The sequence below is a fragment of the Bombina bombina genome, chromosome 10 (assembly GCF_027579735.1).
Source record: "Bombina bombina isolate aBomBom1 chromosome 10, aBomBom1.pri, whole genome shotgun sequence".
NCBI lineage: Eukaryota > Metazoa > Chordata > Amphibia > Anura > Bombinatoridae > Bombina > Bombina bombina.
In genome coordinates this window covers 103,769,992-103,784,724 of record NC_069508.1, presented here as the reverse complement: position 1 = coordinate 103,784,724, position 14,733 = coordinate 103,769,992, and the positions used below count along the sequence as shown (strand labels likewise).

General features: G+C 38.1%; 1 protein-coding gene across 3 annotated transcripts in view; it reads left to right on the top strand.

Moving 5' to 3' along the window:
• The window catches only part of RASAL2 (RAS protein activator like 2), a 516,482-nt gene that overhangs the window by 262,907 nt on the left and 238,842 nt on the right, over nucleotides 1-14,733 (top strand). For all 3 annotated transcript variants that reach the window (XM_053693294.1, XM_053693295.1, XM_053693293.1), the window contains exon 3: nucleotides 8,512-8,638. In XM_053693294.1, coding sequence (XP_053549269.1) covers nucleotides 8,512-8,638 — 127 coding nt within the window. The remainder of the gene's footprint in view (nucleotides 1-8,511; nucleotides 8,639-14,733) is intronic.

Here is a 14,733-nt window from a genome sequence, read left to right as displayed (position 1 = left end):
TTCTTTATACCATAATTGCTATTTATTTATCTTTGCTGGTTTCTGGTTCCCAGCAGTGTGTCATGTGATACTGAAGTTGTCACATCATCTTTCTGTAGGTTTTCAGCCCTCACGCAGGGACCATTGCAACCATCATGTTAGCTGTTTGTTCATCAGTACTGAGCTAGAGTTTTGTTCCTGCTTATTCTGCTTCCCTTTTGGATGAGTTAGCTCAGCTCTGTTGATGGTATCAGAGTGCCACCTCAATAATTTGTCTGATTACGCAGCATAGTATAATAATGATCCCAAATACACCGAAGGAAACCCTCCAGAAAGCCAATCGTTATGCCAAAAAATGTTGTTTTCCTATTGATTCTGTGCCCAGAACCTGTGGGAGTGATATTTTTACGCTTGCTGTGTAATTCTGATTACACGCTCTGAAGCAGGAATATGTGATTGGCACATACAAGCGTCTTCTCTGGTTCTGCCATTAATTTAGTGTCATTCAGATGTGCAGCTGCTCGTGGGGGCGTTGTCAGGTCAGCATATAACTTAGTGTTAAGTTAGTACATTTATCATTTACAGACGGCCCCTGCTTGTGAAAACCAAAGTAAAAGTGGTATGAAAGAAATGAAAAGGTTCTAATGTGTTAGAACATTTTATGATTGCACTATTGTTTGCATATAACTGTGTTTAAAGGGACACTGATTCAGATAGAGCAGGCAATTTTAAGCAACTTTCTAATTTACCCCTATTATCAATTTTTCTTCATTCTCTTGCTATCTTTATTTGAAAAAGAAGACATCTAAGTTGTTGTTTTTTGGTTCAGACTCTGGACAGCATTTTTTTTATTGGTGGATGAATTTATCCACTAATCAGCAAAGACATCCCAGGTTGTTCACCAAAAATGAGCCGGCATCTAAACTTACATTCTTGCATTTCAAATAAAGATACCAAGAGAATAAAGAAAATGTGATAATAGGAGTAAATTAGAAAGTTGCTTAAAGAGACAGTCTAGTCCAAAATAAACTTTCATGATTCAGATAGGGCATGTAATTTTAAACAATTTTCCAATTAACTTTTATCACCAATTTTGCTTTGTTCTCTTGGTATTCTTAGTTGAAAGCTTAACCTAGGAGGTTCATATGCTAATTTCTTAGACCTTGAAGGCCGCCTCTTAAGAATGCATTTTAACAGGTTTTTCACCACTAGAGGGTGTTCATGAATTTCATATAGATAACACTGTGCTCATGCACGTGAAGTTACCTGCAAGTCTGTCAAAAGAACTGAAAAAAGGGGCAGTTTGCAGAGGCTCAGATACAAGATAATCACAGAGGTAAAAATTATATAAATATAACTGTGTTGGTTATGCAAAATTGGGGAATGGGTAAAAAAGGGATTATTTATCTTTTAAAACAATAACAATTCTGGTGTAGACTGTCCCTTTAAAATGTCATGCTCTATCTGAATTATGAAAGAAAAAATGTGGGTTCAGTCTCCCTTTAACTCATGGAAAGGGGTTAAATACATGGTCAACGGCAGCTCCAGTTAGAGTTGGGAAAGCCCCCAGAAAATTGAAAAATGGGGGAAAATTTGAAGGGAAAAATAAAAAATAAAGTATGGAATTATTATTTTACAATGATAAATATATTTATGACATGGTGTTCATATAGGACCACTAAATACATTAAAATACCATAATACATGCATAATAAAAAGACAATGCAATAACATGCTGAATTTCAAATAAGCAGATTCCCCCCCCCCCCCCCCCCATTTGCCGGCTACCTGTTTCATGTAACAGCCATCAGCTAATCACAGGCTAGTATACGTATAGTGTATAGACTTGTGCACTTACTCAGTAGGAGTTGGTGCCTCAAAATGTGTGTATATAAAAGAATGTGCAAAATTGAATAATAGAAGTAAATTGGACAGTCAAACCTGCATGATCGATCTGAATAATGAAAGTTCAAATTTGACTTTAGTGTCCCTTTAAACCTCCAACATTTATTTCTAAAAAATATAAATAACATGAAAAGCTTATGAGAGTTTATGTAAAGTATTAAATCATTGCATTTCCTGTACCCTGAAGACAAGCGAATCATGGAAAACAATTCAAATACTAAGAAAATATTGAGGATGCAAATTTCAAATAAAAGAGAAATATGCATTTCTCTTGTTAAGTGTATCCAGTCCACGGATCATCCATTACTTGTGGGATATTCTCCCTCCCAACAGGAAGTTGCAAGAGGATCACCCACAGCAGAGCTGCTATATAGCTCCTCCCCTCACTGCCATATCCAGTCATTCTCTTGCAACTCTCAACAAAGATGGACATAGTAAGAGGAGAGTGGTGTATTATAGTTAGTTTTTTAACTTCAATCAAAAGTTTGTTATTTTTAAATGGTACCGGAGTATACTGTTTATCTCAGGCAGTATTTAGAAGAAGAATCTGCCTGCAATTTCTATGATCTTAGCAGAAGTAACTAAGATCCACTGCCGTTCTCACATATTCTGAGGAGTGAGGTAACTTCAGAGGGGGAATGGCGTGCAGGTTTTCCTGCAATAAGGTATGTGCAGTTAATATATTTCTAGGGATGGAATTTGCTAGAAAAATGCTGCTGATACCAGATGAATGTAAGTTAAGCCTTAAATGCAGTGATAGTGACTGGTATCAGGCTTATTAACAGAGATACATACTCTTATAAAAGTGTAATATAAAACATTTGCTGGCATGTTAATCGTTTTTATATATGTTTGGTGACAAAACTTATTGGGGCCTAGTTTTTTTCCACATGGCTGGCTTGATTTTTGCCTAGAAACAGTTTCCTGAAGCTTTCCACTGTTGCAATATGAGTGGGAAGGGCCTATTTTAGTGCTTTTCTGTGCAGATAAAAATACTGACAGAGACATTCAGCTTCCCTCTGCATGATACAGGACATCTCTGAAGGGCTCAAAAGGCTTCAAAGTCGTGTTTGAGGAGGGTAACAATCACAGTAGACTGTGGCAGTTGTTGTGACTGTGTTTAAAAAACGTTTTTGTCATTTATTAAAGTGTTTTCCAAGCTTGCTAGTCTCATTGCTAGTCTGTACAAACATGTCTGAAACAGAGGATACTTGTTCATTATGTTTAAAAGCCATGGTGGAGCCCCATAGGAGAATGTGTACTAAATGTATTGATTTCACCTTAAACAGTAAAGATCAGTCTTTATCTATAAAAGAATTGTCACCAGAGGGGTCTGTCGAGGGGGAAGTTATGCCGACTAACTCTCCCCACGCGTCGGACCCTTCGCCTCCCGCTCAAGGGACGCACGCTAATATGGCGCCAAGTACATCAGGGACGCCCATAGCGATTACTTTGCAGGACATGGCTGCAATCATGAATAATACCCTGTCAGAGGTATTATCCAGATTGCCTGAATTGAGAGGCAAGCGCGATAGCTCTGGGGTTAGACGAGATACAGAGCGCGTAGATGCTGTAAGAGCCATGTCTGATACTGCGTCACAATATGCAGAACCTGAGGACGGAGAGCTTCAGTCTGTGGGTGACGTCTCTGAATCGGGGAGACCTGATTCAGAGATTTCTAATTTTAAATTTAAGCTTGAGAACCTCCGTGTATTGCTCTGGCTTGGCCTCAGCTAGCAACACTGAGGTTCATCAGATTTCAGTCGGACAACATCACGACTGTGGCTTACATCAACCATCAAGGGGGAACCAGGAGTTCCCTAGCGATGTCAGAAGTCTCCAAGATAATTTGCTGGGCAGAGACTCACTCTTGCCACCTGTCAGCGATCCATATCCTAGGTGTAGAGAACTGGGAGGCGGATTTTCTAAGTCATCAGACTTTTCATCCGGGGGAATGGGAACTCCATCCGGAGGTGTTTGCTCAATTGGTTCTCCGTTGGGGCAAACCAGAATTGGATCTCATGGTGTCTCGCCAGAACGCCAAGCTTGCTTGTTACGGATCCAGGTCCAGGGACCCAGAAGCGGCACTGATAGATGCTCTAGCAGCGCCTTGGTTCTTCAACATGGCTTATGTGTTTCCACCGTTTCCTCTGCTCCCTCGTCTGATTACCAAAATCAAACAGGAAAGAGCATCGGTGATATTGATAGCGCCTGCGTGGCCACGCAGGACCTGGTGTGCAGACCTAGTGGACATGTCATCCTTTCCACCATGGACTCTGCCTCTGAGACAAGACCTTCTAATACAAGGTCCTTTCAATCATCCGAATCTACTTTCTCTGAGACTGACTGCATGGAGATTGAACGCTTGATCCTATCAAAGCGTGGCTTCTCCTAGTCAGTAATTGATACCTTAATACAGGCACGAAAGCCTGTCACCAGGAAAATTTACCACAAGATATGACGTAAATATCTTCATTGGTGTGAATCCAAGAGTTACTCATGGAGTAGGGTTAGGATTCCTAGGATATTGTCCTTCCTCCAAGAGGGTTTGGACAAAGGATTATCAGCTAGTTCTTTAAAGGGACAGATTTCTGCTCTGTCTCTTCTTTTACACAAGCGTCTGGCAGAAGTTCCAGACGTTCAGGCATTTTGTCAGGCTTTAGTTAGAATTAAGCCTGTGTTTAAACCTGTTGCTCCTCCATGGAGCTTAAACTTGGTTCTTAAAGTTCTTCAAGGGGTTCCGTTTGAACCCCTTCATTCTATTGATATCAAACTTCTTTCATGGAAAGTTCTTTTTCTGATGGCTATTTCCTCGGCTCGAAGAGTCTCGGAGTTATCTGCCTTACATTGTGATTCTCCTTATCTGATCTTTCATTCAGATAAAGTTGTTCTGCGTACAAAACCTGGGTTTTTACCTAAGGTGGTTTCTAACAAGAATATCAATCAAGAGATTGTTGTTCCATCATTATGTCCTAATCCTTCTTCAAAGAAGGAACGTCTTTTGCATAATCTAGACGTAGTCCGTGCCGTTTTACTTACAGGCTACTAAAGATTTTCGCCAAACATCTAACCTGTTTGTTGTTTACTCTGGACAGAGGAGAGGTCAGAAGGCCTCGGCAACCTCTCTTTCTTTTTGGCTTCGGAGTATAATCCGTTTAGCCTATGAGACTGCTGGACAGCAGCCTCCTAAAAGGATTACAGCTTATTCTACTAGAGCTGTGGCTTCCACCTGGGCCTTTAAAAATGAGGCCTCTGTTGAACAGATTTGCAAGGCTGCAACTTGGTCTTCCATTCATACTTTTTCCAAATTTTACAAATTTGATACTTTTGCTTCTTCGGAGGCTGTTTTTGGGAGAAAGGTTCTACAGGCAGTGGTTCTCCTTTCTCGGCTTGTTTCGGTCGAATGACTGGATATGGCAGTGAGGGGAGGAGCTATATAGCAGCTCTGCTGTGGGTGATCCTCTTGCAACTTCCTGTTGGGAAGGAGAATATCCCACAAGTAATGGATGATCCGTGGACTGGATACACTACAAGAGAAATAAATTTATCAGGTAAGCATAAATTATGTTTTCTGTGTCTAGGGGGCACTGCAGGGAAAAAGTTTTCACTTTATTTTGCTTGTGGTCTACATCTTGTTGGTATAGTTCAGGGATGGGGAACCTTAGCCCTCCAGATCTGCATTTTCCATGATGCCCAACTGGACTTGAGAGTGCCTAAGCATCATGGATAATGTAGTTCTGAAACATCAGGAGGGCCAAGGTTCCCCATCCCTGGTATAGTTGATAGAGTTGCACCTGTCCGCTCAGTTAGGCTTTAATTGAAAGGTAAAAGTTTAAATTTGTCTGAATTCTGACAATTTAACCATATTTTAACTGCATTAGTTTATCTTCATAACCTCTATCTAATAATGACTTGATTCTTACTTAAGTTCTGCTTTGTTACAACTCCTCCCCATCACAGCACAGTGTTTACCTGTAATCTGGCCTCTAAATTGTTTGTTTGTTTTTTCTTCACCCTCTTATAGTAAAATGGTGAGACCAACTCCATCACTTGTAAACATTTCCACAGTGCAATTTCTTCTGAGAAAAAAAAATGCAATTTGCAAATACTGTCAAAAAAAATGTGCTTTTCCAAATGCTCCCAGGGTGACAGGGTGCATGTCAGAGGTGCCCTAAAGGCAATAAAAAAGACTTAAAGGAACAGTCTAGTCAAAATAAAACTTTCATGATTCAGAAAGAGCAGGCAATTTTAAGCAACTTTCTAATTTACTCCTATTATCAATTTTTCTTTGTTTTCTTGGTTTCTTTATTTAAAAAAGCTGGAATGTACGCTTAGAAGCCGACCCATTTTTGGGTTCAGCACCCTGGGTAGCGCTTGTTGATTGGTGGCTAATTCTTGCTTTTTCAAATAAAGATACAAAGAGAACGAAGAACAGTTGATAATAGGAGTAAATTAAAAAGTTGCATAAAATTGCATGCTCTATCTGAATCATGAAAGTTTAATTTTGACTAGACTATCCCTTTAAAGGGACACTGAACCCAAATGTTTTCTTTCGTGATTCAGATAGAGCATGACATTTTAAGCAACTTTCTAATTTACTCCTATTATCAAATTTTCTTCATTCTCTTGGTATCTTTATTTGAAATGCAAGAATGTAAGTTTAGATGCCGGCCCATTTTTGGTGAACAACCTGGGTTGTTTTTGCTGATTGGTGGATAAATTCACCCACCAATAAAAAAAGTGCTGTCCAGAGTACTGAAACAAAAAAAGCTTAGATGCCTTTTTCAAATAAAGATAGCAAGAGAACAAAGAAAAATTGCTAATAGGCGTAAATTAGAAAGTTGCTTAAAATTGCATGCTCTATCTGAATCACGAAAGAAAAAATGTGGGTTCAGTGTCCCTTTAACAGCAATTTATTTGTATTACACAGCTAATTAGCAAGTCACCGCTAGATGTCGCTATTTAGCTGTGAAATTCAGAAGCGGCAAAGTCGGAATATATCCGACATTTGAGCACATGCGCTAAAACCCTTTGTCGGATATATTCTGACAAAGGACCACAAAGGGTTAATGGAAATAAATGAGGAGAGCCATAGCAATGAAAGTGCAAGCAGCTTTTCACTCCAATGTTCCCATTCCAGAAACACTCTTTCTGCTCATTCTGTGACAGCTGCATCATCACAAAGGGCTTCTCCAACAGCAGCATCTTCAAGTAAAACAAGTGTTGCAAGCAACTGCCTCCAAAAAAAATACACAATACCTTCATTTATAGATAGGATAGCAACTAAAAATCAGGGAAAAGTTGATCAAGCTCTTGCACAAGCAATATATTCTTCTGTGATCAGTCATCGAATCAGATTCTTCTTATAAAGAAGCATTGGCCAATGCTGCGCTATGAGAAAACTCACTATGACAGCCGGGGGGGTGTTCCCATCCCATTCATGAAATAGACACTTTAATAAAACAGGGCTAAGGGGGACCTCCTAAACACTAAATAATGGTATTGTTAATGGAAATCAGTGCTTTCTCTCTATTTGGTAAAATGAATTAGTAGGAGACAAAATAATTTTCTTAGTTTTAAAAGAGACTTAGATACAAGGTAATCACAGAGGTTAAAACTATATTAAAGGGACAGTCAAGTCCAAAAAAAACTTTCATTTTTCAAATAGGACATGTAATTTTAAACAACTTTCCAATTTACTTTTATCAACAATTTTGCTTTGTTCTCTTGGTATTCTAGTTGAAAGCAAACCAAGAAGACTCATATGATAATTTCTAAGCCCTTGAAGGCCGCCTCTATTTTATTTACTTTTCACAGCAGGGGAGAGCAAGCTCATGTAGGCCATATAGATAGCATTGTGATCACGCCCGTGGCTAGTGGCAGACACTGCACTAATTGGCTAAAATGCAAGTCAATAGATAATAACTAAAAGTCATGTGATTAGGGGCGGTCAGAAGATGCTTAGATACAAGTTATTCACAGAAGTAAAAAGTGTATTAATATAACAGTGTTGGTTTTGCAAAACTGGGGAATAGGTAATAAAGGGATTATCTATCTTTTTAAACAACAAAAATTCTGGTGTTGACTGTCCCTTTAATATAACCATGTTGGTTATGCAAAACTGGGGAATGGGTAATAAAGGGATTATCTTTTGAAACCATAACATTTTGGGGGTTGACTGTCCCTTTAACCTAGATTTTGTGAACTCTTTGTTTTTCCATTAGATCTATATGTAGCATGGAATGTTGTAATACCTAACAATATATAAATTAAGTTAACCCATAACCTGTATATTCCCCTGCACACAAGTACATATAAGCTTGTATTTAAGGTGGCTACTTGGGCATATGTGATGCCAGCTGGCGTCAGTGACCTATATATGGGCACTCACTGCTGGTAAGCATCAGATTTCCTCAGTACAACATTAATCTGATCATTGGCACTACCTTTCAGTTTCCTCAAGAGGGAGCAGGATAGTTACTTAAGGCCTGGCTTTGTGCGTTCTCCCAGGCTTGTAATCTACACAGGATAAAGAGATCAAGTGGGAACCGAGTTATCTGTGTTAGCTGGAAGGAGATTAGCAGTGATCATTAGTGAACCTGTACACTGTCCTATTTCTTCTTTTAGATGTCCGGGGAAACTGTGCCGGATCCACCTCCAGAATCCAGCAAAAGTCGGAGCCTTAGGAGAACAGTGAGCGTCCCTTCCGAGGGGCAATTTCCAGATTATCCACCAGAGGGAGCTGCAAAATTGGGTATGTTACAGAATTCTGTTGACAAACATAATGGTTTCTGTATGTAAACAACTGAGTGTTATAATGTATATTAATGTAAAAACAATATACCAGCATGTAAAAAGCTACAAATAGCATTTAATTGTGCTTCAAGAGTTAAATAATATCTCAGGTTGTATACAAAAAAAAGTCTTTAAAGGAACAGTATACACCAATTTTCAAATAACTGCATGTAATAGACACTAAAGAATAATATGCACAGATACTGATATAAAAATCCAGTATTAAACCGTTTAAAAACTTACTTAGAAGCTCCCAGTTTAGCTCTGTTGAAAAGGTTACTGGAACACCCACTTCAAGTGGGATATATCACACTCCCCCCTCCCCCTTCCTTTGCATATGAAAAGACCCTTTACACAAACAGAAGCCAGCTGGAGGAGGTATACGTCGGTATTCTCCTAAAGCTTTGGGGCTTGGTTAGGAGTCTGAAAATCAGTGCAAAGTTATTTAAAAATAAGCAAAACTATGCATTTTCAAAAAACCTGTATAAGCTCTATAAATGGATCATCTACAAAACATTTATGCAAAGAAAAATCAAGTGTATAATGTCCCTTTAAGAATTAACTTCCTTACTGTAATATCTTTAAACAGCACATATTAGACATTACATGTGTTGCATCAAAACTGATTTAGTAGGGTATAAAAACCTTAAAAACCTAACCGTTTATTTTAACTGAATGAGTATAGAAAATGGTCGTATTTATATATTAATTATTGTATACTGCTATATTATTACATTTTATTAAACAATATAAGTGCTAATATAATGTACAGGTAGCCCTCGGTTTACAACGGTTCAATTTACACCGTTTCAGAATAACAACCTTTTTTCCCAGTCATGTGACTGCTATTGAAAAGCATTGAGAAGCAGTGCATTGATGAAAATAGCCAGTAGGTGGAGCTGTCCGCTTGTGTGGCAGCAAAGCCAAGCAAGCTGAAATTAATCAGTTTAACCAGACCTGAGCTATAGAACAGGTTTAAAAGGAACTAGATCTTCCTGTATATAAATCAGTCCAGATTGGAATGCATAGAAAGAACTGTTTGCAGAAAAATGCAAGTGAAGTCTGTGTTGTGTGATTATTTTATTAGGTTTATAATGCTGTTTTGCAAATGTTTTTGTTCATTTAACTTAGTTTAATTATATATTCTGTGTTGTGTGATTATTTTATTAGGTTTATAATGCTGTTTAGTATTTAAAGTCTTCATTTCAAAGCTTTAAAAATAATGTATTAGGTGTTACTTATAACAATTTTGAGAGGGGCCTGGAACCTAACTCCCTCACTTCCCATTGACTTACATTATAAACTGGGTTTCAATTTACAACGGTTTCGATTTACAACCATTCCTTCTGGAACCTAACCCCGGCGTAAACTGAGGGCTACCTGTATTTGTGTATGTTAAATATAGCAAAATGCATAATTCCTTAGTGTGTTTGTACAATTTTGTATTACTCTGTAGAAGCACGTGTAGTGCAGATAGGGAGAGGTAGAGGAGTAGTGTCATGCCAGCTGAGGTAACGGAAGGTTGGTTTTAAAGAGAGAATCACGCTGAGGTCTCTTGGCTTCAGAATGGATTAGGAGTTGGCGATTGTTTTGCAACATTCGAAAAAACAACCACATTTTAACATGTTCGTTTGTTTGAATTTTGAATGTTTGTACAACATGCTAACATTTGTTTGATGTAATAGTATTTCTAAAGCTCTCTTTAAATGTAATATTCAAATTACGCATTATTCGAAATAGAAAAATTTGAATACATATATTTGTATCTATTATGTATCATTTAACTAAATTCCCTACCACATGAGCTATTGAACTTCTGAATAGTATTTGTTAAAAGTGAAGGTAAACTTTGGTGAATGAAAGCCCGTTTTTTTAAAATACTATTTAAAACGGGCACTTTCATTCATCAAAATTTACAAAGCAGCCGTTTTGATTAAAAACTTACCTCTCTTCTTGGCACAGCCAGAGCAGCTTCCCCCACACGGAGATCCTCTCTTCACACGTTGTCAATGACTAATCCAGCCTCCTCCAATCATGGCTTTCCCCCCAGGGTAGTCATTGCCTGAAGCCATGCCGTGATTGGAGGAAGCCGGATTAGTCATTGATGACGTGTGAAGAGAGGATCTCAGTGTGGGGGAAGCTGCTCTGGCTGTGAAAAAAACAAAGGTAAGTTTTTAATCAAAACCGGCTGCATTCTAAACTTTGAATGAAAGTGCCCCTGTTTTTAATAGTATTTTTTTAAAAACGGGCTTTCATTCATCAAAATTTACCTTCACTTTAAATTAAATGTTACATTTCAAATGTGGATATTTGATCTAATTGTGAACATTCGAAAATCTTAAATAACATTTGTTTACTGGATCTTAAGCGGTTTTCGTCCTTATCCACATTCGTTGGTTCGAAATGAAAGTCCACAGGACTTTACCAAGCGACCTGTCCGATTCAAGCAATTTATTATTATTATGTCGTCACTAGAATTCTAATAAAGACATTTCTTGCTTGAATAAAGAATTGTTCAGCAGCACTTCTTTTTTAGTGAGATAAAGAAGCAAAATGTCAGACTTACCTCTGTTGATAGATTGCGTTTGGTTACCTGTCAAGGCACTGAAGACACTGTTACAAAAGCAATAGATATTTATTTGACTTGACCTGCAGGAAATGTAGTCAAACCCCATAAATATAGTTTCTGGGTGTCATAACAGTAACAGGGATATATATTGTTGTTTGAGGTGTATATTTTAGTCTGACAATGATAACATCAGTAACGTAACTCGCAAATAATGGTCTTGTGTTCTTCCCTTTGCTTTTCTACTCATTCAGGCATTAACATAACGAAGTTACTCAGTGACCGCACTTAAAGGGACATTAAACACTAAATAAATGCTAGATAGACAGAAGCATTCAAAGAATAGATTAGTCTGAGAATAACAAGTAGATGTATTTTTTTTAAAGTTTGATTAGCTGTTTAAATATTGAAAAAATAAATGTAAAGTTCTAGTGCCTCTAAAATAAGGGTAGCTGCCATGTTGTAACTTAGGTTACCTTCTCTGCTGTGGCCAATTAGGGACAGTTATAAATAGGTCACTAGAGTTTGCAGCCAATGGCTGTGTGGAATATAACAGTGCTCTGCACATCTATTTATAATAGGAACTAAAAAAGCTCACAATTTCAGAATGGAATTACAGGAAAAGGGGACAAAATAAATAATGAAAGTATATTGCAGAGTAATTTTTATGTATACGATTTATCATTTTATATTACCATCTCCAAGTGTTTAATGTCCCTTTAATGGTATTGGGCAGTTTTGTAGTGTCCCACGCCCAGAGTTTTTTTGTAATATTTATTAGGTTCCTGTTAGCTGCTATAAAAAGTAGGTTATTAGGTTAATATACAGAAGTAATTTTATGTCATAATAGTTGTAAATTTCAGCAGAAGAATTTTCTGTAATACAAACAGGTGAGAAAACCATTCATAAAATGCTTGAGGTGGAAGACATGAAATAGTTTGACGTTTCCAGGAACTCATTCCTTCCCCAGGGTCATGAATTGTTGACATAAGGCCATGAACAAGTCAGACAAGTCTGTTTTTTGCCCAGTGAGATCTCAAATAAACCATAGTTTTGTGTTATAGTGAAGAGCTTGCCCAGCCTGTTGCTTGTTAGCCAAACTTGTTTATAGTGTGGAATTAGAGGGATATGTGGAATTAAAGAACACTTAGAAATTCTAAGTATAGCCACTGCCCAAAGCTAGATAAGGGAGCAAACATGCTGGTAACCTAAGTTGCATTCTGCCTCTTCTGAGCATGGGCTGAATCTGACTTCCTGTTTATCTAGAATTTAGTGAACAGTAAACCAGCTCATGTTACTCTAGAAAATGTGGGACATTAAGCTAGATATGCCTTCCTTTACAGACACCAGCCCCCTTATAGGGCTGTGACAGGAAGTAATGGACCCTGCACAAATCAAGTTTAAAAAATTAAATAAAAGGTCAAATCCTTTTAAACTGATAAAAAATACATATTGCAATGATTTATGTGACATATATAGCACACTGCTTAGTGCTTTTTTTTACAACAATGAAACAAATTGTTTTATATCCCTTTAAAGGGACATTTTTCTCAACATAAATTCTCATATATCCTTGATGCAGCTGTGAGAGATGAAACTTTTTATGTCGCACACCTAGGTTTTTCTTTATTTAAAGCTCTACTTACCAGAGTATCTCTGTGAGCAGCTACCTTTCAGCTACACTTTTTACATTCATCTGCATGGGAGGAAAAATAAAACAAAAACAGCCAATCATCATCTCCATTCCTGAGTAAATACTTGGCTTTTCTGTGACCTCTCAAGATGATTAGTAAAGGTCCATAAAGGAATATAAAAGTGCCATGGAGAATTCTATAATGTATTACAGTGTTTTATTATTGCACTGTGGCTTGCATTAACCATGTGCTTTATTCTTGAAAAGGGGTTAAATGCACAGTAAAAGTCATCAGTGCACTACTGCATAGAACACAGCAAACTTGATAATAAAATCAAATTAGTTGTTTAAAATTGCATGCCCTATCTGAATCATGCAAGTTTAATTTTGACTAGATTGTCCCTTTAAATGAACGTATCTGTTGTGATGGTCCCTTTATTAAGCGTATTTGTTGTCAAAGTGTTTTTCTGTGGGACTAAAGTTCTCATTATCTCAATACCTAACACATTTACACTTGTGTTTGTGAATAGTGCTTGTGCTATTTGCTTGGGATTATTTGAACCAATGCCACATTCTCTGGGGTTATCAGATAGTGATGTATCTAATTATACCCATAAGGACGTAGTGGAATTCTCGCTTCTGCTTCAGCATATGGTGTAATGTAAGATGCTACTGAACTAGCAGGACATTGGAAATGCACCCCGTTGCAGTATGGGATTTGTGGTCCTTATTGCCCTTTCAGTTTGAATTGTATAAAGATGCTCCAGTCCAGTGCTTCAAATGGAAGTTTTCTCTTCTGAAGTATTGTACACTGTTCCTGTAATTTAAGCTTCGCCAAGGCAGAACATGCTGTGATCTGAGATGTCATTGCAGAAAATGCAGCATTTATCTGCAAAAAGAATGAGACACATGCAGGAACTGTTAGCTCTTGCGCACCGCATCAGGCTGTTCTCTTCAGTGTTTCCTTAAAGGACCACTAATACATGTATAATAAATAGACAATGTAAAAGCACATATTTTGTAATACATTCTTTTCTGACCAATTTCAAAGTTAGTTACATTTTCCTTCCCACTGCATCATGTGACAGCCGTCAGCCAATCACAAAATGCCTATACATATATTCTGTGAATCTTCTACATGCTCAGTTGGAGCTGGTGCCTCGGAAAGTGTGGCTATAAAAAGATTATGCACATTTAGAGAATGCATGTGAATTGGAAAGTTGTTTAAAATTGTGTACTCTATCTGAATCATGAAAGTTGAATTTTGACTTTAGTAATCCTTTAACAGTGCAACCAGAGTGAAGCGCTGTTTGAAGATAACTGAATTTAATTTAATTTCAAAATTACCTTTCACTAAAACATCTCATTGCAGAAAGTGAAATAGGTTCTGCCTCTGGGGTTGCATTAAATCCGCCTTAAAATAACTGAATTTTAGGGATACAGGAATATATTTTCTATAATGGATACTGCTGTATTACTACATATTTGACAGCTTCCATATTTCTTTCTTTAACCCCTTAACGACCGAGGACGTGCAGGGTACGTCCTCAAAAAAAAGGCAGTTAACGCCTGAGAACGTACCCTGCACGTCCTCGGTGTGGAAAGCAGCTGGAAGCGATCCTGCTCACTTCCAGCTGCTTTCCGGTTATTGCAGTGATGCCTCGATATGGAGGCATCCTGCAATAACCGTTTTAAGCCATCCGGTGCAGAGAGAGCCACTCTGTGGCCCTCTCTGCACCGGAGATCGGTGGCTTATAGCGTTGGTGGGTGGGAGCCGGACCGGGAGGCGGGTGGCGGCCATCGATGGCCCTTCGTGATGTGGAGGGGGGCGGGATCGTGGGCGGGGAGGCCAGGG